At 37.6% G+C, this 27,814-nt stretch overlaps 1 protein-coding gene across 6 annotated transcripts; it reads left to right on the forward strand.

Annotated features, from left to right (window-relative positions):
* The first annotated feature begins 2,953 nt into the window (after positions 1-2,953).
* On the forward strand, positions 2,954-27,511 carry DCTD (dCMP deaminase). Of its 6 annotated transcripts, none has more exons than XM_042470827.1 (8): positions 2,954-2,974; positions 4,061-4,250; positions 12,512-12,623; positions 15,240-15,375; positions 19,480-19,596; positions 22,433-22,529; positions 25,709-25,783; positions 27,332-27,511. In XM_042470827.1, exons 2-8 carry the CDS (start codon positions 4,114-4,116, stop codon positions 27,342-27,344), a joined length of 687 nt encoding a protein of 228 aa, XP_042326761.1. In that variant the 5' UTR covers positions 2,954-2,974; positions 4,061-4,113; the 3' UTR covers positions 27,345-27,511. The 6 variants fall into 6 exon arrangements, with proteins under 6 accessions (XP_042326761.1, XP_042326763.1, XP_042326764.1 ...); XM_042470830.1 differs by lacking the exons at positions 2,954-2,974; positions 4,061-4,250 and adding exons at positions 5,102-5,215; positions 8,288-8,512; XM_042470829.1 differs by lacking the exons at positions 2,954-2,974; positions 4,061-4,250 and adding an exon at positions 4,964-5,215.
* The last annotated feature ends 303 nt before the right edge of the window (positions 27,512-27,814 follow it).

Below are 27,814 nucleotides of genomic sequence, written 5' to 3' on the forward strand. Positions count from 1 at the left end.
TTCACAAACCCAGCCACAGCCACACAGCTTTCCACTCTGGGAGGGACTATAGCCCATAGTAAAGCCCATGCTTTGCATGCAGAAGGTCTGAGGGTCACTCCTCAGCAATTCCAGGTGGAGTAGAAAAATATCCTCCCTGAATCACTGGAGAGCTACTGTCAGTGACTGTCCCAAAACCCATCTAATGATCCAGCTAGATCATCCAGTGTTCTTTCAATCCTTCAATGACATGTCTACTCAGAAGTAATTTCTATTCAGTTCAATGAAATGTACTCTCAGGGAGCTATGAATAGGATTGCAGCCAAATAATTCTGCTTTGCCTTGTAACAAAAAAACAGTGGTCTGATTGGAAAGAATTTGACTTTGGCGTGTGAAAGAGAAAGAAATCTGAATGTTTGTTACTTTCAGAAATCATTAACAAGGGGGGGAGTACTATTAGATCTAGCCACATTATTGCTTTTGTATAAACATGCCAATATACCACCTCCTCATCTTGTACATTTTAAAATAAATATTGCAAATTGAGAAAAAACATCCCCGTGGTCTCTCCCATTCTCATAACAAAACTGTTTAAACCCTCCATCTCAGATATTCCCTTCACACTCAGAAAAAAACCTGCAAGTGTGAAACAGTAGTAGCTACTATGCTAGCAGTAAATAGCACCATGAATAAAACGACCACTTTAGAAAGAAAAGGGAAAAAAAAACTTTCAGCAGACTGTCAGACTTCTCACTTTATTAAAATGTTTTTCCTGAAATATCCAGTTCTTTTTCAGTTACCTTTTATTTTTCTTAACAACAGAGAAATCAAATGATAAAAGAGCTACAAAGAGAAAAGCAAAGAAGAGAGTAAAACCCACCAGCTATGCATGTGAAATTGTGGTAGGATGCCCTTGGCTGATCACTTTCAGTTATTCCTAGTGTGATGAATTCATTTCCAAAGTGTCATATTTTGTTTGTTGCTATTTTTCATTGTTCTGTCAATTGTTTTACTTTTTATTTCGTTAATTGTTTTATAAACTGAACTGTAACACATTTTTAAAGGAAAGAAAAGGTCAAAGCATTTATTTGTGAGTTACCTACTTTAAAGGTGACTTTAAAGAGACAAGTTCTAGTGAAAATTGTCACATTCCAGGTAAGAAATGAACATCCTCAATTTCTCTCTTGCACACCCATGCCGTGAAGACTAAGGGCAAAATCCTACTTCTGCAGAGGGTGAACTTTACTTAATGGAAGAGAGCAAGTGCAGTTAATGGTACCTAGAGATTATCTGCCCTTTTAAATGGTAGAAATACCATAAAAAGTGGTGAGATAATGTCAGCATTACAGTGGGACTTGCTGTTCTGCTGTAATAGGTAGTCTATTGTTTCATTCTGTTTATTACATGTATGACAGTAAAGGCGCTTTACACCATCCATCCACACCTCCGTCTTGCATTTTCTATTGTTTCAGAGACATGGGTGTCATATTTTGTTTGTTGCTATTTTTCATTGTGGTATAGTGGTTTTAGTGTTGGACTATGACTCTGGAGAGCAGTGTTCAAATCCCCACTTGGCCATGAAAACCCACTGGGTGACCTTGGGCAAGTCACACTTTCTCAGCCTCAATGGTAAACCCCCTCTGAGGAAACTTGCCAAGAAAGCCCTGCGATAGGGTTGCCATAAGTTGGAAACAACTTGACGGCAAAGTACGATGCAGAAAGAAAAAATATTACTGCAACATGTTGTTAGAAGTCAGTACAAGTTAGCTAAGTCACCTTTATAAGAGCCCCAACTTCTGTAAAATAGTCCTGCTCAAAATTGTGGTCCCTGGACCGATGCCAGTTTGTGAGCCATCGACTGTGGAGAGTTTCCAAAAAAGAAAGACTTAGGTGTGGCCAATGGTCACCAGTTCCTGACACATTAGGGAGGGAAAAACCAGTTCCACACATCAGATACCTTGAGAAGCACTGGTGTAAAAGTTAAAATCTGGAACCTCATGCAGGCAAGGGGTAAAGCTTATCAATAAAGGGGAAAGAGTGCAAAGGCACTTTTAATGCAAACATTCCATCTAGTTATAAGTGCCTGCTGCTCAGCAAGAGATAGACTGATAGATAGATGTTCACCCAAACATAATTCAGCTTCCAACTGTGTCATAATCATAAACCAAAAACCATAAATGCATATCAAAAAGGGCACTTAGACACAGACAATACTGTTAAATTAGATTGTATTTGGCTCTCAGAGAAAAATGCAAAACTTAGTATCAATGAATTAATTTCATGCCATCGTAAACCAATTTATGAGCTTAGAGTCAGGAAGATGGGAGAAGACTAAGTCGTTTTAAAACTGCAGTCAAAATAATTAAATGTTGTTCAAGTTCCTGAAAGATTCTAAATGTATTTTTATAGGTCTTAGACATTTCATAAATATCTTGGCACCTGATAGGAAAAAATCAAAATGACATCTCCCTCTCTGCATAACTTTCAAGCAGTCATTTTCAAATAAAATAATGTCAGCCTATTAGAAGGAAGACAAAAGAGTAATGCAGATGTCTAGAAAATGTGTGGCACCGAGGGATAGATTGATTCTCATTTCAGTGTCCAAAATTTGATGGTTACATTAAATAAAAACTCAGATATATGAAGGCCCATCATGAATCTGGAAGTAACACCAAATTTCCAGAAATCCAGCATTTGAAACAGCCACACTTACAAAATTCATCAGTCATACATATTTCAGAAAATATGTCAATAGCAGCTGCACCTACCAAATTCAAAGTGACTGGATAAGAGTGATGCCAGAAACCACATTCCATTACATGTTTGGGTAATCCAGAAAACATTCAGGGGTAGCCACGTTAGCCATATAGCAAATCTGTTAACATAAAAAACCCACCAAACAGTGATACCTTTATTGGACCAATCACAATGCACAATATACATGATGCAAGCTTTCAAACCTCCACTGGAGGAGAAAAAATGGAAGATGTCATAGGTCTGCATTTTGCTGTTTTTGTTCTTAGTTCAGATGTTATATGGTATATATTGTGAATGCCATATATTGTGCTTGTAGTGAATGTGGTGGATGTGACTCTCACTATGAAATACCAATGTTTTGCCTTTAATAGGTACCAGAGTATGACTTTGTGTCTTTAATTATCTTTGCAATCATCCAGTCCAGCAATTCGAAAAGGTTATAATCCTCATTGTTTCAACCAACTTTGCATCACTCACCTCTCTTTATGTGTGACTGGTGAATGTTTAACCTGCTTTGGGCATATTTTGTTATTTTATTCTGTTCTATTATTCTGTTGTCATTACAGGGGCATTGATATTATTAGTCTATTCTATTATTTTATTCTGGAGGTTTTATTAACTTTTTGTGCTTAGTGACATACGCTATCTGAAATATTACTGTTATAAAAATCATGTTTTCAAGTGTGCTCCTAGTACTTTTGGGATGGACATGAATATCTGGATTTCTTTTGTAAAGAGACAGGTCTCTTACAAATTGAGAGTTAGAGAGTATGCAATATTTAAAAAAGAAGAAGGTAAAAGTGAGGTGTAGTTGCTAATCCCAGCTATAAAAATATTGACTGAGAGTGCATGTACACAGTAGAAATAATGCAGTTTGACACCACTTTAACTGCCATGGCTCCATCTTACAGAATCCTGGCATTTGTAATTTTGTGAGGCACAAGCAGAGAAGCTGAAAGACTTTGTAAAACTAGAAATCCCAGGATTCCAGAGGATGGAGCTATAGCATCCAAAAGTAAACATCTTGCCCAAGGCTGATGCCACATTGCAGAATTAATGCAGTTCGACATTGCTATAACTGCCATGGCTCCATGCTATGGAATCCCATGCTATGCGATCTGTAGTTTGTTGTGGTACCAAAGCTCTCCGGCAGAGAAGGCAGAATATCTCACACAACTACAAATCCTGGGATTCCATAACATGGCGCCATGGCAGTTAAAGGGGTGTCAAACTGGATTAATTCTGCCATGTAGACAGTGTGATTAGAATGAGAATAATGACAGGCCCCTGGAGAGATTAAGGGATATTCTGTCTCCATTCCCAGGAAAGTAATGTGAAGAAGAAAAAGAAGGTTTCCTTTGTTTTGAAAGCCAAAGGATGTATGGAAAGAAGAGGCGAAAGAAAGGAAGGAGAAAGTGGATGCAAAGGGAAGAAGATAGGAGAATCCAAAAAACTTGTGTCTGGCAAGAAAGGAGAAAGAAGCCGAGAGAGTGTGACTTGCCTAAGTTTATTCAGTGGGTATTATTATTATTATTATTAAATATAAACTATAATTTTATATTATTATTATTGAGATTTATTATGTTTATTTATATAGCGCATATATTGGCATGGCACCTTGCAGGCATCATCAAAACAGCATATAACCTGCCAATGATTTTGCCAGCAGGTTCTTATTTGTTTTTATTTGTACTTGGATATTCATGATGTACAGTGCTATGCAAATTTACAGTCCTATAAACTTGATTAATAATAATAAGAGGTTTTCATTTGTACTTGAATATTCATTATGTAGCGCACTGTGCAAATTTAAATAAATAAATTTTAATAATAATAATAATAATAATAATAATAATTACAGGTTCTTATTTGTTTTTATTTGTGCTCGGATGTTCATTATGTACAGCGCTGTGCAGATTTACAGCTCTATAGAAACAAACGTTAATGATAATAACAACAAGCAACTTTTATGTGGCTAAAATATAATAAATCTGCAAAAGTCTGCAAAAAATAAATCTGCAAAAAACCCCAACTAATACATATAATCTAATATAAAATAATAAAACAATAATTAAAATGCAGTTCCAAATGCTTCAGAGAGGACAAGAAAGTCTTTAATTCAGGGTTTAAAACTAGCAAGAGAAGAGAGAGTCAGCAGAAGTTCAAGGGAGGCAGTTCCCAGGAGGAGTAATACAGTACTGGAATCAGGTTCATCCAATCAAACCAGCCTCTGCTGCTTTTGGACTACATCCCCCAGCATGCCTTGTTACCAACCCTCCTCTTTGGCCCAGCCTTCCTTAGAGCAATGCATCATGGGGGATGTAGTTCAAAACAGCCAAACTCCTCCATTTCCTCCTCTTGCAATTCCAGGGGGTTTGGCGCCAAATTGCAAATTGCACAAAGAAAGGGCTCTTTTCCAGTCTTAAGGCTGCAAGGAAATGAGTGCTGGCCAGGGACCACAGACCAGCATCCCCAATGGGTAGGTGCATTTGTTGCTGTTGTGTTTGCTGTGTGCCTTCAAGTCGTTGCCTGCTTGGCAAGATTTCTTCAGAGGGTTTTTTTGCCATTGCCTTCCGCTGAGGCTGAGAGAGTGTGACTTCTTGCATAAGATCACCCAGTGTGTGGGCTTCCTATGGATTTGAACCCAGAGCCATCCTCCAAGGCTCAGAAACCTCTGCACACGGCTGGTGCTTTGCAAGCAGAACCAAACATTTGTGACTCTTTCAGTGCTGTAAAATGCATTAGGAAAATGCAGTGCTGAAAATGTGTGGTGGTGGTTGACCCTGTGGATGCAAAAATGCAATAAATAAATAAATGCTAAGTAAATAAATAAATGCTAAAATAGAATACCTAAATGCTGAGTATATAAAGAAATGCTAAGTAAATAATTACATGTTAAAATATAATACCTAAATGCTAAATAAATAAATAAGTGCTGAAATATTAAGTCAAAGGCATGTGGAATACCTACATGGTAAGTAAATACATAAATGCTAAAATAGAATACCTAAATGCTAAATAAATAAGTGCTGAAATATTAAGTCGAAGCCATGTAGAATACCTACATACTAAGTAAATATATGAACGCTAAAATAGAGTACCTACATGCTAAGCAAATAAATAAATAAAGGCTTAAATAACAATACCTAAATGCTAATTAAATAAATACATAAAGGCTAAAATAGAGTACCTGCATGCTAAGTAAATAAATAAATGCTAAAACAGAGTACCTACATGCTAAGGAAGGAAATAAATAAATAAATAAATAAAGGCTAAAATAGAATATCCCGCCCTTTTGCCAAACTGGGACTCAGGGCTGTTCATGACGTTAAAAAACAGTACAATTAATCACATACAAAAATAGTACATTAAAATAGAATAAATAAAGGCTAAAATAGAATGTCTAAATGCTAAGTAAATAAATAAATGCTAAAATAGAAAAAAAGCAGCCATGAATACAGAGACACAAAATGCAGAATAAAATTTAGTCAGTACAGATAATAAGTTATACTACTGATTATTCTCCAACTAGAGTAGACCCATTCAGTGAATTGTTGAATGGTGAGTGAACACACTGATTTTGTTGTTGTTGTGTGCCTTCAAGACATTCCCGACTTATAGCAACTCTAAACTGAATTTATCGTGGGGTTTTCTTGGCAAAGTTTGTTCAGAGGAGGTTTGCCATTGCCTTCCACTGAGGCTGAGAGAGTGTGACTTGCCCAAGGTCACCCAGTTGCTTTTCCATGGCCGAAGTGGGAATCAACTTATCCACAGGTCAATGTAAGTATTGTACTTTAACTCTTATTTAAAAAACAAGAACTACATATCTCCTGGTGAAAGGCAAGAGTGTTATCTGTTCTGCAAACACTGATCTCCCTCTACTCTCTCATCCATCCAGCCTTAAGAGTAGGCACAAAGACTTAGGTCTGCTGGAAATCTGTAAGTTGTTTGGCATTGTTTTCCTTTGCTCCATCTTTTATATCTTTTGTTACATTCTCCTAGGTTTTACTCTTGACTTATCCACAGTTCATATTAAAATACATAATTTTGGCCTCAAAATTTGCCCTTGACTTATACATGAAATCAACTTATAGTTGAGTATATAAGGTATATCAAGGTTTGCAAATGTCTTGCCCATCAGATGATGTTGGGTTGCAGCTACCATCGGTCCTAGCCAGCATATCCAGTAGTGAGGAATGATAGGAGTTGTAATCAAGAATACCACACTTTTGTTATTTCTGCTTTACAAGACTGTATGCTTCACATTACTTTTACTTTACATGAAAGCTGCAAGTTTCATGGGCTGCTAATACCAGCACTCATTTAAAAAATACATCATTTAGATATTCCCCCAAATAGCTTTTTAAAAGCTTGCTTTCCTATGGTGTTTTTCCAAACAGAGACACAGGCATAATAAAGCACACAAAAATAATTAAACGCACAGCAGTGTTGTGAATGCAGACCTCTTTGTATATTGGGAGGTGGGGGGGACTCCATGCTGGTGGTATTCAAGAGGGACTGATTATAGGCAAAAATCTAGAAATCTATAAAACTAAACAATATTATGTCCTATAAAGATTTTGATTACAGTCAATATTCGAAGCAGGGGGTAGTATTCAATTTAAAGGGGGGAAAACCAACCTCACAACTATTTAGATAAAAAGCCTTTTCTATGGAGGCATTTCATCTTGATTGGGAAGTGAAAAAGGAGACAAATCTAAAGAAAAGGAAGCAGTTGATGCCCTTGAATAGCAAGCAAGGTAGGTTAATGTCCAAAGAAATTTAGCCAAGGTGATGAATGCAGTTTTTCATAGGTGGCGAATTGCCAAAGCTTTAATATATCTCAATCCCTAAGATGATAAAATATAATATGATATTATATTATATATCTCAATCTCTAAGCTGATAAAATTATAATATGATTAAACACAGCTGAGAGTCATTAATATTTAGCCTGTTTATGAGTATAAAATGACCAAATTCAAAGCACAATTTGTAACATATTCTGGACAGGTAGAGAATGAGATTCAGAATACATACAAGTTTTATTAACATGGCAGTATTTATGTGAATAGCCTTTTATGAGTAAAATCAGCCTGTTTCTATGAAACCTAGAACATCAGTAGTTCTTCATGGTTGGGGCAGAGAGGGAAGAGGCTCTTCCTGATCAGACAAGGTGATTGGAATTAAAGATATGATTGGATTTTTACTTTTATTTTGTATTCCGCCTTGATTCCTCAAGGAAAAGGTGGAATATAAATAAATTATGTTATTATTATTATTATTATTATTATTATTGCAGATCGTCCAGAGAACTTTGCTAAAAGCTATTATTATTATTATTATTATTATTATTATTATTACATGTAAATTGTAAATTTGCACAGCGCTGTACATAGAATGGATTAAATTGATAAGAATAATAAAACCTGCCAGTGGCGTACAATCTAAAAAATAACAAATGCATATAACGTACATGTATATTGTAAATAAGATTACGTTTAAAACATTTAAAACTTCTCCCACTAATCACAACGCTCCTCTTATCCAGGATAGCCTACCAACCTTTCTTCCTGTTTCTACTCAACTGAATTTAAATTTGGTGTAAAGAGACCTCTTACTGGAAAAAGCAATTCAGATTTTTGACAGGTTGAGATGTCTCAGATGATCCAAGTCTCCCACTAATGAAAAGCCTTCATACATTGCTGGTGGTATGATGTATCCCTACTTGTGCTCTGGGTATTCTCTTAAATATCATGCACAGACTGGTACAAAGGTAAAAATATGGTCCTTTGTTCTTCACAAATCAAAGAACTTCTTTTGCAGAAGAAAGTTCAGAAAACCACATTCTCTCGTCTGCTCTGTTTAGTATTCCCTGCTTTGCAGACCTTATTCTCTAGAATGTTTTTGTGTTACTATTCATTATGTAATACTGTATTTTAATATATGTTAAAGCTAGATAAGTTACAAAATATCTTGCCTTCAGTCACAGAGTCCCAAATATGTCTATTGTCACCCTCTTTCGGTTACTGTTCCACTCTAATGATGACTATGATAAATTTTAAATGGTACCTTGCAATGGAAATTGCTCTTCTGAGCTGGACACCCATTGCAATTTCCACATTTTCCATTTGAAATACGTTAGACTATCTATTGGTTGCAGAAAACACCTTCCACTTATACAATCACTTTTATTTACTTCACCTAATGTACAAAACAAACCTAGGATCGTTATTATTTTTATCCAGGGTTAAAAACTACATTAAAGGTTAAACCTTCCACAGTGGGATGTTAAGCACAAATCTACAAGACCACAGACCCACTAACAGCCTTAGGGATACAGTATACAGTTGGCCCTTCCCTTACGTGGGGGATCCGTTCTGAACCCCCTTCCCCCCCATGTAAGGGACATACTGCGAAAGCTCGAGCCCCATTAAAAACATTGAGGCTCGTGCATGCAGCACAGTGCACGCACCATTTCCTCTACTGGTGCATGGCTTTCAGCATAAGCTGAAAGCCACGTATAGCCCAGGTGCACTGTACATCCCTTGTATATCCCCAGTAGGCCTTTGGTATCCATTGGAGTTTGGTTTCAGGACCCCCATGAATACCTAAATTGTGGGTGCTGAGTCCCATTTAATACAGTGACACAGTAAAATGGTGTCCCTTATATGATATGGCAAAATTAAAGTTTTTAAAAACATTTTCAAGATCCACGGATAAAGAATCCATGGATACAGAGGGCCTGACTGCCCATGATGTAACTGAATTTTTCTACTGCACAGTGAACAATGTTTTACCCTTGATTTTGCTCCTCAAACACATATAACCTGAATTGAACAGCAAATTCATCTTCACTTTTCCTTCAGTCTTTGCCATTCTATTTATTTACTTATGCCTACTGAACATTTGTTTGGCATGGTTTAAAAAGTCTTGAAACACTCCCTCCCGCCAGTACTGTTCTTTGTTCTCAAAATACTAATTTGAAAATACTGGCAGTTATTTAACATACATGATATATACTGTATATACTCATGTATAAGTCTAGAAATTTTAGGCAAAAACATTGACCCAAAAAAACTAAGTTGGCTTATCTATGAGTCAAAAAAGTGAACCACTCTCTCTGAGTAGAGTGGTGAAAAGCAAGAGCTTAGTCCATCCCAAGAACACCTAAAAGAAGCACCAACCCCTTCTACTCTGTTTACCAAGGCTTCGCATCTGACCTCTTTGAAGGCTTGGGTTGGAAAAGCATAATTATGCCTGCCAAAATGTTGTAAATTCCTTGACATCATTTTCCTTAGCTTCATCTTTTATATCCTTTGTTGCGTGCCTCTAAGTTTTACCCTTGACTTAACCATGGGTCAGATCAAAATCCATAAACCTGTCCTCGACTTATACATGAGGTCGACTTATAGTTGAGTATATACGGTAGCCAAAAAAACCCCATGTCCATACCGAACTTATTTTGATAAAAGGAATCATGCCCCATGAATCTTAATGAGATTGGATTTTTAATTATTATTCTATTTGTATTTATTAAAATATTTTTGTATCCTGGTTTGGTATTTGGCATTTAAGTATGCCCAAAAGCTGTGAAACAATGGTGGCCTCAATGATAAAATTACGTACATGTCTACAGATCCAAAATTCAATTTTCCTGATATTATACAACATATTCCATTGTGCTATTTCTTCTGGTGTCTATGGAGACTTCAACAGAAAAATACAAAACAACTCGTAAAAAAAACCTTACTCTTTCCCATTTTTTAAAAATTCCTAAGGGAACTCACTTGAAGAACAATCACTGCTTTAGTCTAAACAAAGATGTAAGAGGTTACAAACTCAATTTCTCTAAGACACCAGTCAAGATCAAGCACTTTGTTCATTACATCATGACAGAGGGTCAATTTAAAGGCTCAAATGAGCCTAGGCCTGAAATTAAAAGATTTCAGCCCTTGTTGAAAAAAACCCAGATTTCAGTAGGAAAGACAGAATTTTTTCTAAGGAACCAAAACACTATGGATAGATTCAGGTAATTTATTTCCCCACCAGAACATGACTTTCAGCAGATGCCAAGTACTCTCATTGTTGCAAGACTTCTTCATAGGACCACATCCAATTTGTAATCATCTCCAAGGCCATCAATTTTCCTACTAATACCTACTAATTTGAATATAGTGCAATGCCATTGGGTTAATTTCGTCTGAAGGAGAAGGTGTGATTGTTTTAATAAAAGCACAGAAATAGTCTTTCAGAAATAAAAAGACATAAAAATGAAGAAATCTATAACCATTGGATTGTTTCCAGTGGGGGAACAGAGGGCAGGCTTGTACAACTGATTTTTCTCTTCTCTTTCTGTTCTGCAAAGCTTCACTGTTCAGGGTGCTCTTTCAAATGTTTAGATAATCTGGGCAGCCGGGGATGGAGTACCCATGTAGGGAATGAAAAAACAGAAAACAACAACAACAACAAAGAAAATAGAATATATCTCCATGAGGTTGCTTCTAAGGAGGTTATGTTAAAGCATTCCTTTATATTATATATTATTTTTTAAAAATGCTGGATATGAGTGAGCGCCTTCCAAACAGAAGTGAGTGGAAAATATTTTGGAAAATGCTAAGATGAGAGAGATGTCTTGGTATATGTAAAACCTACAAATTGTTTTTTGTTCTTTTTGTTTTTTGATCCAGTGGTTGAGTGGTATCAGATGGGTCTTAAACAACAGATACAGTATGTACTTTTTCAGACTGTTGAGGGCAGGTTGTAAAAGGGATGGCTGACTGTTGGTAACACATGAAATGAATGTCTGCAGGATTAGGATATAAAGCTCCTGGTTTTTATGTGTGTACGAAATGAGAAGCAAAACCTCTCAAGCCACAACCAACTTGTGGGTCTCTTAAAAGTATTGTCCCTGTGTATTCTGTTTATTAAAGAATTAAACTGGAGCACATGTAAATTGTACCCTCTCAGATCATGTGTTTGTTGAGTTAAGTTTGTTTGAAATGTTTTTGTTGTGGTTCATTTTTTATCTGCCTATTTGTGTTTGCTGAAGTGCAGAATTAAAAAAAGAGGGGCCATTACAGACTGTAGCCTGTAGTACAAAGAGATTCAAAGATGGAGCACTTGAGTACTGACATGAGAATCTTTGTCGGCAACACTCCTTATGAGTAGTGTTATTGAAAACCATTTTTAGTACAGAATAACACCACAAGAAGTGTTCAGCACACAGTGTTTCATATTCTTTTTTCAGTTTTAGCTGTAACAAATGAAACTGCACTAGATGTTTGCAATCAGAATAGCTGGCCTAAGATACGTCTTTGCTCTAGCAGCTTAATGTTGGTAATACTGGAGCAAAGAACATAACCTTTTCAATATTGCTCCAAAGAAGGTAATATTGAAGAATATATAATAGTTACCCCACGCAGTTTAAAGCCTGCAAATTGCAGCTTTAAATGAGATAATTCAGTCTCCTTTTGGCCTTTTTGGTTTGAAAAGTAGTGTTGCTTGTAAGGCACTGGGCAGATATGAAACAATGATATTCTCCACCATTAAATTCTTGATTTGAATCTGTAACCTTCAGGGTCAAATGATGCTCTGTTATTTGTACTAATTAAACTTTGGTGCCACTCTGGAATTCTACATCACAGTAACTGACTTATTTCCAGAGACTCAAACACTGGGGTCAAAGTACACTTAATAGAGCATTTAAAAAAATAAAAATAAAACAGTTCATGCAAATCACAACCATTACTGTCATTTTATTTGATTTCTGTAGGTATAGCTGTGAGATGACCTGTAAAAAACGTGATGACTATTTAGAATGGCCTGAATATTTTATGGCTGTTGCTTTCCTCTCAGCACAAAGAAGCAAGGATCCACATTCTCAGGTAAGGTAAGAATATGGCACACAGGTAGGCTCACTGAAATATCTATTGCAAAACCACAAGGAAGTCAGGCAAAGCAACATCATCATTAGGCCAATTTATAACAAAATAAATTGTGCTTTGGGGTTTTTGGATTTTTGTGTGTATGTATGTGTACCAAAAACTATTCTTTCCTTGGGAAGTAGTTCTTGTTTGGCACTGGACAAACATGACCTATTTGACAAAACTTCCCACCAGACAACAGAAGTTTCCCCACAAATGCTACTGCAGGTTGTGTCTCCTTTATCTGAAATGCTTGGGACCAGAAGTGTTTGGATTTTTTGGATTTTGAAATACCTATGAACATAATGAGATTTCTTGGAGATGGGCGTAAGTCTTAATACAACATTCATTTGTTCCATATATATGTTATACACATAGCCTGAAGGTAATTTTATATAATTTTAAAAATAATTTCCTGCGTGAAATACACTGAACCATCAGAAAGCAAAGGTGTCACTATCTCAGCCACCCATGAAAAATTTTTTGGCTTTTGGAGTATTTTGGATTTTGGAGCATTTGGAAATTCTGGATAAGGGAGACTCAACCTGTAGTGGGACTTATTGTTGAAGAAACTGGAATATTTTGGGGTGAGTTTTTTCTAGGACTATAATATAGGAAGCTTTTAAAAAATCCCTCTCTCTTGACTTATTTCTAGATTTTAAGACACAGAAACATTAGTTTTGTCCACAAAGTGAAGTACTGTACAAACAATTGTGGGGTTAATATGAGTTTGCGTTTTGTAGTTTGGTTTGTAATACTGGACCCTTTTATAATACTGGAACCTTCCCCAGTATTTGTAGATTTTCACCAGAGATGGTGAAGCCGGACCAGGCTGAAACAGATTTAGTTTAGTATTTACTTGCAGCAGACCTATAGGGCAGAACAACTAGATAACTAAGGCCCGTTATAGACAGGCTTAAAAGTACGCGCAGAGCGCGTACTAGGGTTAAGGCGGGGCGGTGCTTCCGCACCGCCCTAACCCTGGTGCGCGCTGTGCACGCACAAAATGGTGGCGGCCGTTCCACACGGCCGCCGCCATCAATACATCACAACCGCGCCGCCTCCAAACGAGGCGGCGCAGTTGTGACGTATTGAGGTTGCGGCAGGGCGCCTAGGGTGCCCTTTCCGCGACCCCGGAAGGAGCTCCGTTTCGGAGCTCCTTCCTGGTTTGGTCCGCTGGGCGCAGCCTTCAGGCAGCTGCGCCCAGTGGACCAAAGGAGAAAGGGGCCAAATGGCCCCTTTCTCCTTCTCCCCGCCGCTGCGGGGTGTTCTTGGGGCTTGAAGCCCCAAGGACACCCCTTTCCAGGCTGTGGGGAAGGGGCCTTTTTCCGCTTCCCCGCAGCCCGGAAAGCGGCGAATCGGGGCCTCAGCAGCTGCCGCTCTGGACGCTGAGGCCTCGATCCAGCGGGGAAAGGTGCGCCTACAGGCCGCCCCTAAATTTTCTTTGAGTCCTGACTAGAGTAGGTTCATTGAATCCATTAGATTTATCTACTTCTTGACTCACTCACCATTCAGTAGTTGATTGAATGGATCTGTCCTAGTTGGGACAGTTTACCAGTCAAAATGTTTGAATTGTTCGAAGGCTTCTGAGTAAATATCAACCCACACATTTCAATCTTACTTCTCTCATGCTTGTGTTTGGGTTCTTTTTAAAATACGCCATATCAAAGATCACTCTTAAACTGAGCTTAAATTGATTTTTCTGTTTTTCAAAATGTACTAGAATATCACATGTTTTGTTAATATTTTCATATTCAATTAAAAATTTGCAGTGTGGTTTACAATAAATAATAAAATAACAATAAAGGGCTTAAACAAGGATTAAAAAGAGATTACAAATCTGGGAAAACAAAACAGTCTTCACTTGGCACTATAAGAGGTTACAGTAGGTACAAGACAAACCTCCTGGTAGGAGAATTTCAGAACTGGGAAAGACCTCTTTTCAGTTGTCACTCAACTCACCTTAGATGGTGGGGCACCCAAGAAGGATCTCATCAAAAGATCTTGCCACAGGTGGCCATTTGGTTTTTAAAGAGTAGCACTCTCACTTTGAATTGGTTTCAGATATATACTGGCAGGCAGCATAGTTTTTCAAATAATGGTAAAATTATGAGTAATTTGCAGGGTGAACAGGGAGGGCACTTCATCCAACCATACTGCTGTGGGGTACACCCCCCTTACTTGGTCCATGAGACACCAATGCTTGAACTGTGTGTTTAATTTCCAGTCCCAGTAAGTAGTTTAGTGGCTTGCCATGGTTTGAATTAACTTTACATTCTGGGCAGACTTCAAAGACTGTCCTATGTACAACACATTGCAGTAGTCTAATTGCCAAAACATGGATAACTGTATATAGACTACCTCTTTCCAAGCTTTAGCAGGTGAAAAACTTTCTGTGTGACTGAGATCACTTGGGCTTCTAGGGACAGAAGTGAATCAGAAAATACCCTCCAGGCTATTACTCTTCTGCTGCAGGTGAAGCACAGTCTAGGACAGAAAAAAACATCCCCTGGTACAGTATTAGTTCACAAAATAAACTGCTTTATTTATGGTAAAGATGTATTGGTTCTGTTTTAGGTTGGTGCTTGTATTGTGAATTCAGAAAACAAGATTGTTGGGATTGGCTACAATGGCATGCCTAATGGATGTAGCGATGACTTGCTACCTTGGACAAGAACAGGCGACAGTAAACTTGACACTAAATATCCCTACGGTAAAGACTATAATGTCCTAATTAGATTCCTTGTTTTATGCCTTTTTAAAAATAATAAACATTGCAGGTATATCTCAGTTAATGAAGTAGATTTGTTTCTTGGTATGACTTCTTTAACAGAAAATTTAGTATCAGGGCAGAAGCAACCTGTATAGAGCAGGGTTGGGTTCCTGCACCACAAAAAAGAAGAGTAGTTTAATGTGTTTATTCAAAACTAACCCTACATGTGGAATGGAAAAAACAACAGGTCAGTTAAACATTGCATAAATCAGGGGTAGGCAACCTGCGGCCCGTGGGCCGGATGCGGCCCGGCGAGGCCTTGGGACCGGCCCCAGCCCAGTCCTGCCGCCGATTGCCGCCGGGGCCTTTGGGGGGCAATTGTCTATAGAAGCCTCAGAAACACGCATTTATATTAACATTTTTTTAAAAATCAGCAAATTTTTTCACGTGTCCTCCATTATTTTTTTTGAAAAGTGTCTTCCATTTGAAAATTTTGTCCTACATTTGTCCTGGTTTATTTATATATTTAATTTTATTTTAAAATTATTAAATTATTTATTTTTTGGCTTCGGCCCCCCCAGTTGTCTGAGGGACAGCAACCCGGCCCCCGGCTCAAAAAGATTGCCTACCCCTGGCATAAATAAATGAAAACAGCTTGAAATTTCTAATGTCCATTTGCATCCATGCAAGTGGACATTTGCTTTCATCGGCCTCCACTTTTTTTCTGGTTTCCATTTTGTTGGCCACACTTCTACACTTTTTAACATGTTGGGGAGATCTGGTGAAGCAAGCTTATCTGCTCTTCCTTTTCCCTATGCTTGGCTGTTTTTTGCATGCTCAGCAAGGAATTCTGGAAGCAGCTGCTATTTACGTTCTCTGTTGCAGGCAGGCAAACAGGGCTACAGTAGGATCAAATACATGGAGATCCTGCTTTTCCCCAGCTCATGCTATATTTATTTAAAAGCCAGTGTGGTGTAGTGGTTTGAGTTTTGGACTAAGACTCTGGAAGACCAGAGTCTGAATTCCCATTCAGCCATGGAAACCCAATGGGTTAGCCTTAGAGGAAGGCAATGGCAACCCCCCCCAAAAAAAAACAACAACAAATCTTACCAGAAAAATCCTGTGATAGGTTCATCCTAGTATCACCATAAGTTGGAAACTAATTGAAAATTTGGATGATATTTAGAAAAATATAACTTAACAGTATTGACTTTGTTAAAATACCAGCCAGTTTAAAGTCTTTTTGTTTTGGGTGGTTGAGAAATACTGCTTCCATAATAAACAGTTTCAGCCTTTGATACCACTTGAATTACCTTCATCATATGGAATCCTGGGATTTGTAGTTTCATAAAACTATTCATAATTTTCTGCCCGAGACCTCTGGTGCCTCCCAACCAAACCACAAATTCCAGGATTCAATAGAATGCAGTTAAAATGCTTTCAAAGTGCTAAAACTGTTGAATGTGAAAAAAGCCCAATTCAGTTTTCAAGGCTTAATTTGTTAAGTTAGGTGGGTTACAGACCGCCGCTTTCTCCGTGCGGGAGCCGCAGCAGCCACACCGCGCGGCTCCCGCACGGACCAAAAAAGAAGCTCCAAAATGGAGCTTCTTTAAGCAGCGCCTCTATGACGTCGCGAGGCGCCAGGGGCGGACTTGCGACATCATAGACGCTGCGACACGTGCGGACGCACAGCGTCCGATACGTAAATATAGTGGCGGCCATGTGGAACGGCTGCCGCCATATTGTACGTACAGAATACGTACTAGGGTTAGGGGGGTGCGGAAGCACCGCCCCTTCCTAACTCTAGTACGTATTCATTACGTACTAAATGGCGGTGTGTAACCCGCCTTAGTTTAGCACATTTTTAAAAATCAAGACAGAACATCTTTTCTAGTTTTGTAACATATGCAAAAGTCTTGCTTATTAGTTTATGACAAGCTGTTTTTACAGCAGTTTGCCATAATATGTCGCCTGGACTTTTTGTTTGGTTCCGTCTTTGCCCATGACTGTAGAAATACTTGCCTGACAACTAGTCTTGACTAGGAAATGTGTTTATTTACAAATAAATAAATATAAGCCAAATATAAGCACAAATATAAATGTTAGAGCTCACACTGAGCAGATTTGCTCTCTAATTTTACAAGATTGAATTAGAGTTGTGTAAATATATTTCAGGAATAAACTACTGCATAGAGTAATGTATGCTAAACAAAATTTGACTAAGTCTAACTACTTTAAGTATGTTGGTATATGCAATTTTATTTAAAAATCAGAAATTGTTATTACTCTGTTTTCTTGTCATATTCTATTTTTTTTAATTCCTAGTACATGCTTTTCAAAAGTATTACTGCTAATGTTTATTTACTAAATCATCCATATACTGTAGATACTTGACTATAAGTTGAGAAATTTATGTCTTAAATTGACCCTAAAATCCTAGGTTGACTTATATACGGGTCAATACACTAATACTGGTTAGAAAGGTCCTGAAACAAGCACTGCCGTGATGCCCCACTCTTCCCTCCTCTTCGTTCCTGGAGGCAAGAATTTTTGTACGGGTGTGTGTATGAGAGAGAGAGTTTCCCAATCCGATTTTAAAGCCTTCTCTTCCCATCAAAGAAACACACCATTTAACTCCACTTCCTTTCCTCCCCAATCCAGTTTTCAAACCTCTTTTCCAGCATCTGAGAAGGGGTGTAAAGTGGACGGAAGTGGTGTTTTTCATCTTTTGTTATAGCCCCCTAAGTTTTAACCTTGACTTATTCTTGGGCCATAACAAAAGCCATGATTTTTACCCTGAAACTTTCCTTCAACTTATATGTGAGTTCAACTTGTACATGAATCTATATGGTAAGTCACCTATAAAATTGAATTTGGTTTGTTCAGCCATCCTGTATCTCTGTCTTAAATATCTTGCATGCAATATTTTAGCTCTTGAAAAAAATCTTGTAAATTTTTTTTAATGTACAGGCCCTGGTCCAAAAACCATACAAGTAGTCTGGTACATCTGAGAAGCTATAAAATAATTCCTGCACAGCAGATCTCAGTGTACAGCTCCCATAAAGCAAACCATTTTTAAAATTAAAGAGATTTCTAGAATGATTACAGTACGGCAGTGGAATTTGCTGTTTGCTCTCTCACTCTCTCTTGTTCTCTTTCACTTTTTCTAATTTAACAGGGGAAACAGTTTGTACCTTTGGTTACCCTGGCTTTTGCATCTTGGGCAGACAATGGAACATGCAGTCTGCATCCCAAACATACCTGTCAAAAGTAGATAAATCAGTGCTAACTCGTTCAACAAATGTACAACAAAAAGATAGATTTCCACCCTTTTAAACAAAGTCACTCAAAAGATCCAAGTGTTCAAAAGATCCAAGTGTTACTTCCTAGGACTAAATAAAACTCAAAAGAAACCTATCTTCAGATAGTTCCAAGCTGACCTTGCAGCTATCAAAAGTTTATCCTAGTAGACATATCAAAAGACTTTTTTACTAGGCACTAGTAAATAATGGTAGCAGTGCAAAATGATTCTCTAAATTGAATTTTTAATGCTAGCTGCTTTTTCCTCAAGCTTACTTGTCAGTTCTCATACCTGGAAGCAGAAATGGCTTGTTCTTCCTTCATAACTTTTTTCCTCTCTTAAGACCACAAAGTGCACTAGCCTAATCAAATGAACATTCCTATTCATGCATGTAAACACATAAATGAACTCCTTTATATTGGCAATTAGATGCTCTCTGAGAGCGCTGGTGCTGTGAGATATTGCCACATTTAGGGTGGCTGAAACTACTTGGCCTTCAGCCTATGGCTTTGTTTTGTCCTGTAGGTGTTCATAAACGGCTGTGTTAATGTGCTTAATGATTTCATTACTCACTGCAAGCCTGGCCAGATCACTTGACCTTCATTGATCTTGATATCTCTGGATTATTTTCCCTCGTTTTCCCCCGTCTAAATTTCTCTCTTGTGTGACAAATTGTGCTGGCTGTTTGCCTCTGGAAGGACATAGGCATTTGCAGCTTACCACTTTGTTAAGTTTTAGATTGATGACTCAGTTTAATGAACGCACATATGAGTATTTGTTGTGTTCTTTTTATCTTTAATCAGTGTGTCATGCTGAACTGAATGCCATAATGAACAAGAACTCGGCTGATGTGAAAGGCTGCAGCATGTATGTTGCCTTGTTTCCTTGTAATGAATGTGCAAAGCTCATCATCCAGGCAGGTAAGGAAAGGTGCCAGCTGGAATTGTCAGTAATGCTGCACTGACTATTTGCGGGTATCTCGGCACAGATGTATTTGATTTTCAAATTGCGGCTGTTTAGATCTAAATTAATTGCACTATCAACCTTTAAGACACTCCTTGTGTTTTCTGTACTTGAGTAGTGCCAAGTCTTCCAGTACTAATTGCATCCTCTGTGATTCTTAGCTTGTTTTTAATTTAAGTTTGCAACTTCCTATACCAAGAACTGCCAAGGAACTGTGCAAGCATTGCATATAATTACTGTCAATTTACAGTGTTCTGACACATTGTGAAGATAATATGGGGGTGGGTTGCAGGAGAGTAAACTTAGGCGGGGTACATACCTCCGCTTTGCGGCGCTCTGCCGCCGCCGCCAGTAGGTCCGCGGGGGAGACGGAGCCTTCACACGGCCCGACTCCCGCGCGGACCGAAAAAGAAGCTCCAAAATGGAGCTTCTTTTTCCGTCGCGTTTGCGATGTAGCGAGGCGCCAGGGGCGCACTCGCTACGTCACAAGGGACGCGACGCGTACGGACGCTCAGCGTCCGATACACAAAGATGGCGCCGGCCATGTAGAAGGGCCGGCGCCATCTTGTACGGACGGAGTCCGTACTAGGCCCAGGGGCGTCTAAAAGAGACGCCCCTTTTTTAAAATGGGACGTCCTCCGGACGTCCCAAATGCCAGTTTAGAAAGCCACTTAGTGTGATACAGGTTCTCCTGGGAGTATATATGTAACATTTTAATTTGAACATCAAACATAGTACACCCTTGAAGATTTTATGTCTTTGGTCATAAATGTCAGAAGAGTTCTTAGATCTTTGTTATAATTAAGCCTTTCATTACAATAGTTGTAAATCCTTGTCACTGCTGCAGGTGTACTAATCTGATGGTTGGGCCCCTTTTGTTAGATTATTAGATGCCAGTAAAATATCTGTCATTAAGGCACGTTTTAGAGAAGACTTATGATTTTCAGAGACCCCTGGCTTGTGGAGATGCATAAAATTCTACTGAATCACCATTGAAGAGGATCTGGTCACATACCATCAGTGTTGGTGGACATACCTTGCCCTCGGTGCTCTGTTTTCACAGAGTGTACCACTCCATTCTGGGAAGGTTCATATCTCAGTGATAGAGTTCCTGTTCTGCATGCAAAATATCTCAGGTTCAGTTCTTGGCATTTCTAGGGAAATCCACTATCTGAAATCTTGAGGATCTGCTTTTAGTTAATATTTCTAGTTCTGGCATTGTGGTTCAATAGTGTGATTCAAGTATAAGTCAGCTTCTTATGTGTTTTTCACTGTAGGAGTGAATGCAACCCTTGATGAAAAGAAAGGAAAGTATCATTAAACTGGGTGGCAAAAAGAAAGGAATGTATTATTGAGTTATTCTTATAAGTGCATTCCTTTTTGGGAATGTTTCTTGGTCACACTTAAAAATGGTGAAATATTGGGAGAATAAAACAGCACTTTGGAAATTGGAAACTGGAAGATCCTTATTTAAGATAAAGTGCATTGTAGAAGTAATCACATCCCTTTAGACTTTTCCACATTTTGTTGTGTTACAATCTGCAACTGGAATGGATTTAATTGGTATTACCACTTGATATACTTAACAGTCTAAAGTTGCCAAATATTTTCACTGTGGCACAAAAATTAAGTAAACAAAAACAAACTGGTACTTGTTGGTTGGTGGTAAGAACTCCAGTTAAATCCATGTCATTGGCAAATTGTAGCACAACAAAACATGGGAAATATGGAATGGAATACTTCACCAAGGCATTGTATAAATTAGCCATTTGAGTGGAAATGTAATATTTCATTAACTGTTTGGGGTGGGCCATATTTTAGTAAATTGCAGAAGAAAAGTCTTCCAAATTCCAAATCTAGATGTTAAAAGCTGATCAGCACTGAAACGCAAGGCACAAGGGGAAGAAGATGCACTTAATACACATTACATGAAACAAAAGTTATACCTATTAATGGTGTCAAAAAGAGATTTTTTAGCTCACAGCTATGACAGAATTAGTTAACACATGGTAAAGGGCAATAGTGAAATAAAAGTGCCAAAATATACTATAAATGTAAAATAAGAATCCACAAAGTGAAATAAAATGTGTAAGGTTCATAAATGTAAGTAGTATCTAATAATAATTGCTGCCTTAGTAATAAAGACTACTGAAGGTTAATTTTGTAGAATACATACATTTTATGAGGAATGAAACCTTAGAAATCCTTAAGTCTTTGTACTCATTCCATAATGACAAATGAGATTTCATGTAATAGTGGGGTTTGATTTCTGAAACGTCCCCAGCCAATTATGCATAATAAATTAATTTGCTATTATGTGAATTGGTTTATAAGAAGTTTTGAAGCAGGTAAGCGCCTAAATCAATAACCAGTCTCCTTTACAAATATCATACAAGTCTATTGCTAGCCTTCACTCTTGGATTTTTCTCTGTGACTTGTTTGCATGTTCTGGATGTGGTCTTATTATGACATGCTGATAGTGTGAGATATGAGTAGGACTGAGCTTGGCATAGCTGTCACTGTGTCAGTAAGTGGTAAGAAGTTGGCTCTGTAGTCAAATGTATTTGCATTTTACACCCAGTTCATTGCTGGTTTGACTTGATAATTAAAAACACATGATCTACTACTTGTAGCAAATCTGTGTCACCAGAAGACCAGCTTACACTATTTTCTTTGAAAATTTTTCTTCTAAATAGAAGCTTCTTTTAGGCTACATAAATCTAAATTAATCTATCCTAAGAGGTATCTAAACCTTCTTGCTTTGATTTGTGATGTCTTCTTGCTGTGTTCTAGGTATCAAAGAAGTTATTTTTATGTCTGACAAATACCATGATACTCCAGAGATGACAGCTGCTCGGCGCTTGTTTGATTTAGCTGGAATTATATACAGGTGATACTATGCAGTGAAGCATTGTAACACTTTTCCCTCCCTCTTCCTTTCATGTGCTTCTGTGATCTTGTATTGTGCTGTTTTGGAGCCCCATGACCATTAACAGGATTTATAGGATCCACTATTCAGCAAGAAATTTTCTCCCTTTTGTATATACTGTTAATATTCAGGTATACATTGACCTTATGTATCAGTTGAGGGCAAGGTTTTGGGGCCATGATATGATCTGTGGATAAATCAAGGGTCAAACTGAGAGGCATGTAACAAAGGATGTAAAGGACAAAGCAAAGGAACTTACAAAATTCTGGCAAACATAACTGTTCCTCAGTGTAAAGTGGAAGGAACTATGTTAAATGGTGACTGTGTGATGTCGGGGCATGTGATGTGTGTGGGGCACGCATATGTAAAGGCAGGAATTAAGGTACAGTTTTAACTCTTATATAAAAAGGAACCATCTCCTTCTCTGAATAGAGTGGCGAAAAGCTAAACTTATTCCATCCTGGGAAAACAGAAAGCACACACACACACACACACACACACACACACACACACCTACCTACTCTGTCTCGCTTCTTTGAGGGAAAGCGCAAAAGACCTGCTGCCGCCTCTATTTTCATACCCAAATATTCAAAAAGATAAGAAGTAGCGCTAGAGTGGTTAGAATTAGTGGGTTAGTGCTTTTAGGTTCTCCTAGGACAAGCGAAGCTCTCAATTTTCACTACTACTTAGAGAAAGGGATCATTCCTTTTTTGATAAAAGTTAAGATACAGTGCTTACATTGACACTGATTTGGACAAATTCTTTCTTTGGCCATTCTATTTGCTTGGTGTCTCTGATGTCATATTTTATGCAAGCAAGGATGGGAATGGCATGGTAACCAGCATGTCTGACACAATTAGCACAACATCCAAACATTTGGGAGCAACCACTCCATATCATCTTTTTGCATGTATAAAGGGCGAAAAGGTTGCTGTCAAATATGTTTGAATTCCATGTAAATTATATCAGGCCTGGCTGTCAACCCATTTGATGAAATGTTCATAAATTGGCTCAGGGCTACAGACACATAGTTGAAAGGATCTTAGAGATCATCCTGTTCAACCCAGTGCTCAGCCATGGACCTGAAAAGCAGGTGCAATTGCAGCATCTCTCACATAAGGTTATCTAGCATCTGCTTAAATATCTCCTGTGGAAAAGTTTCCACAACGTCCTGAGGCAATCTTTTCCATCATTGAGCACCTTTTTACTAAGTACATAGAGAGTTCTCTCAGTGTTAGTCAGAATCACCTTCCCTGGATTTTTTATCCATCAGTTCTAGTCTTGCCTGAGGCAGCAGAGAACAAGTCAAGATGTAAGGAGCACTTCACTCTCAGTGGGTTGGTTTTACTATTTTCATCCCAATCCTATGCATCCTTGCTCAGAAACAAGTATCATTGAATTTTGTAGGGCTTATGTCCAGGTGTATTAAAGGAAGGAACTGGCAAAAGCACCTAATAACCCCTATGGAATTCATGAGATTGTCATAAATTGACAGGCAACTTGAAAGGAGAGTATGCACACACACACACACATACACGCACACTATCTGCTTAAATATCCTTATCTTATATATAAAATTATACCTTTGGGAGCAGTTCACTCATTTGGGAATAAACCTGATCAAATTCAGTGGAATTTATTTCTAGTAGATGTGCATGGACTACATGGTTTCTAATTATGACTTAGGGCTGACTTTGAACAATAAGTTGTTATTATACACACACACACAATATGAAGAATATTATATAATAATAAGTTGCTATAACTCCCAATTTTGGGGAAAATGCGGGATATAATTTAAAAAGATAATAATAAATAGTAGTCGTAGTAGTAGTTGTTGTTAAGATTATCTGTTGCATTGTGACGACATATTTATATAAATATTCAAAGCAGTTGTACTCTAGATGTAAGAGAATTTTTAAAATTTGAAACCGGATCCAAACAGAAGATAGAGAGTTCTACATTGGTAGTATTTTGTTTTCTAGAGTTTACCAGTCCTTGAGGACACTTCAGGTAAATGTCTTTCATTGTCCTAAAATATGGGTGATTTTTAGAGCTGGTGAAAAAACTAAATGTTTTCAGTAGTCCATGTGATACCTCTAATGTGCTATCAGATTAATCATTCTTCAAACATGAGGATGCTTTATAATATTAATGCAGGACTTTATTAAATGTCATATGTATAACAACAGTTAACTTTAGGCTGGCTCCTATCTGGTGGGTCAAAATAGAAATTGTGAACCAATAAAGTCCTACTCTGTGGTTTTTCAGTGAATTATATGTCTACCATAGGCAGTTGGTGAAGTGGATGTGTAACTTCCAGACTTCCCCCCCCCCCTTCCCCGAGTTAGACAACCTCCAGCATTTCCTGCTGTTGGGCTGGATAAAGCTTGTATGCAACCCCAAATGTATTTATCATTGTGTTGACTGTTTTTGCTTTTTGTATTGATTTGTGAGGATATGGGTGTGCTTAATGAATCTCGAGAACTGAATTGTCAAGCTTAATGAGACACTAAATCCACACTATTTGCATAATCCTCTGTTTACTGGTAGATTGTAAAATATATCCACAGTCCCCAAATACCTTTCTTGCTAATTGCTGCAACAGATGCTCTAATGATGTAAAAGGATGAGCTTTGTTGCTAATATTAATTTTACAATTCTAAAGTTGCAACTTCTAAAATTATTTCAGCTTCACTAGCTTATATTTTCTCAGCCTTGCATAATGTGTTGTCCCCTTTGCTCTAAGACTGCAAAAGCAAATTTTGGAAGTTTTGTATGAAAAATTGCCATGGGAAAAAATACCAAATGTTACAGAAAAACTGATTTCATGATGCCACCTCCTGCAGCTAAGTTGTTAGAAATTCTTTGACTCCTGGCTAATTTATGAACTCCAATAGCTGAAGAACATACAGACTAAGCAACCCCATGTGTCTTTTTGTCTTAGTCTTTCTTGTCCGGGTTTCTCTCAGTATGGTGCACTATAATTGGCTCCTGTAGAGATACAACACAGAGTGAATCCAAGGATATTTTTCCCTTCTTAAAATTTAGTTGGGAGCCAAAGCAAACAAAATGTTTAACTACTTCACTAGCTAATATCCATCTCTCTCTCTTTCTCTTCTCCCTCTTCTTTTTTTTAGGAAATTCAAACCAAAGTGCAACAAGATAGTCATTGATTTTGATTCAATTAACAGCAGACCAAGTCAAAAGCCTCTGTGAGTTACATCTAATTAAATCTCTAGAAGATTGTGATTTTTCTTTTCTTAGAAGCTGCTAATGTCTTTCATCTTGAAGTTAGCCATAACTTTTTAATAGCCACTACAGTTTAAGCAGACATCTAAAGACTGTATCAGGCCTATAAATTTTTTGTCTTCCCAGCCATACCTTCAAGCTCTGACTTCTGTAACTTGCTAAACCTTTTCTAAATAGAACCTGTAGGTGAGACCTAGACTTGTCTGTGAACAGAACAAAGACTGACCAGTGATGATACCTGAATTGGTCAAAACAGAGTAACAAAAACCACAACTCATAACTTATGAATATTGACCCTACCTGGACAACTCAAGGACAACCTCATTAACATGCTAGTATTGCTTAGTAGGTCTGCATAAAGGCCAAACTATTCAAAATGTTGCCTTTCAAGCAGTATGGCTAGACATCTATACAACAGACAAAATACTGTGTTGTGTGAAATCCATCCTGGTATATTACACCTTGATATTTTACCAGATGTTCATCTCTTTAATTGCTTCTCCTGTTGCAGTGTGGTATATGAGCATGTGTTCAATTATATGTGAAAAATGTTTTGTATTTGGATGTACTGTTAGAATAGCTTTAATTCCTTTCCCCCAAGATATCTTCCATTTAGTAGACAATAAGTGAATAAATCATTAGGCTTTCACCTTTGGGACTCTAGTTGGAGCTGATTTTAATTTCTAAGAGGAAACTTGTTTATTGGTCTAAATCTGTGCTAGCCAATCCAGCATTTTACAGTTCTGGAACCAGCCTCTAAGGTAATGTAATCATTTCCTTTCCTTTAAGAAAAAAGGGGGAGCTTCAGTCTATGCTGAGGTTGTTCATGCCAGATGTCATAATTAGGGTTTTAGCTTGCTTTTAGTTATTAAAAAATGGACCTGTGCCATACATTTCAGGAATAGTGGCTAAAACATCAGCAGTTTTTCTCCTCTTCAATCTGAACTTGAGAGAAAAAAGGTTAAATATTAATGTACCTTATTGTGCATGCTCAGAAAATATTTCTGATCCTAAATGTATGTGGGTTTATTTTAAATATTGTGATCCTTCTGTGCACTCTTATTTTCTGTGTTGAAATCATTTTGTATATTAAGATGCTGTGTAATTTGGCTCGCAACCAGCATTCTGAAAGTGTTATTAAAATTCTACATTGTTGAAGGAGACTCATTTTTATTATATTGTGTAGTTGGCTCTAGAGGGTTGCCTTTTGTGCAATCATATGTAAAGTTTTATATTTGTAATATAATTATAGAACATATATAATTATCACAAATTCCTTTGCTGTTGAAGAAGCATCAAGTTATGATGGTAGTTATGTATCCCGTTATAAGTATTTTCCTCTATTTTGACACTTAAAACTGGCCTCCAACTTTAACATTTTTTCTTCCAAATTTTCATTTCATTATTTTTGGAAGGTTTTCATAATTCATTGATAAGCTTAGCTATTGTCACAGAGAAACCCTTTAAATTTGTTTATGATGGGAAATAATTGATTGTCTTTTTATTTTGAGGAGAAAACCATAAGAAACAAAAAATTTACTGAATTGAAAGTCTCAACTTATTCTGTTGGTGTTGCCTGGAGTAGAAAAAGAAGCCATATTTATAGAAGAAGATATCCACGAGTTCTTTATCCATAGATTCAAGTATCCATGGTTTGAAACTATTTTAAAATATAAATTCCAGAAAGCAAACTTTGATTTTGCCATTTTCCATGGGGGCATGGTCTGTCTTGATTGGTGTGGCTGGTTGGAAAGGATGTATGTATTGAATATTGAAGTAGATTGAATAATGAATTATATGCATGGACCCTGGGAATGGGAAGTAACAGAGTGGGCAAATGGCAGTGGGGCAAATGGTAAGCAAAGTGAGGGGGTTTATGGTTTTATGTCTCTGTCCTTCCTGCAGCAATCCTGGCATGTAGAGGAAGAAAGGGCTCTTGGAATTTACTTTGATAAGGATCAAAGGCTGGGCACGGACAGCCAGAAAGGGGGGCT

Source organism: Sceloporus undulatus, chromosome 5 (assembly GCF_019175285.1).
Source record: "Sceloporus undulatus isolate JIND9_A2432 ecotype Alabama chromosome 5, SceUnd_v1.1, whole genome shotgun sequence".
Lineage (NCBI taxonomy): Eukaryota > Metazoa > Chordata > Lepidosauria > Squamata > Phrynosomatidae > Sceloporus > Sceloporus undulatus.

Excerpts from the sequence above, each read along its gene's own strand:
- DCTD (XM_042470827.1), top strand. The coding sequence starts at position 4,114 with ATGTATGGAAAGAAGAGGCGAAAGAAAGGAAGGAGAAAGTGGATGCAA. Across the intron at positions 4,251-12,511 it reads GACTTGCCTAAGTTTATTCA|GTATAGCTGTGAGATGACCT; the intron begins GTGGGTATTATT and ends TGATTTCTGTAG. Across the intron at positions 22,530-25,708 it reads TTAGCTGGAATTATATACAG|GAAATTCAAACCAAAGTGCA; the intron begins GTGATACTATGC and ends TCTTTTTTTTAG.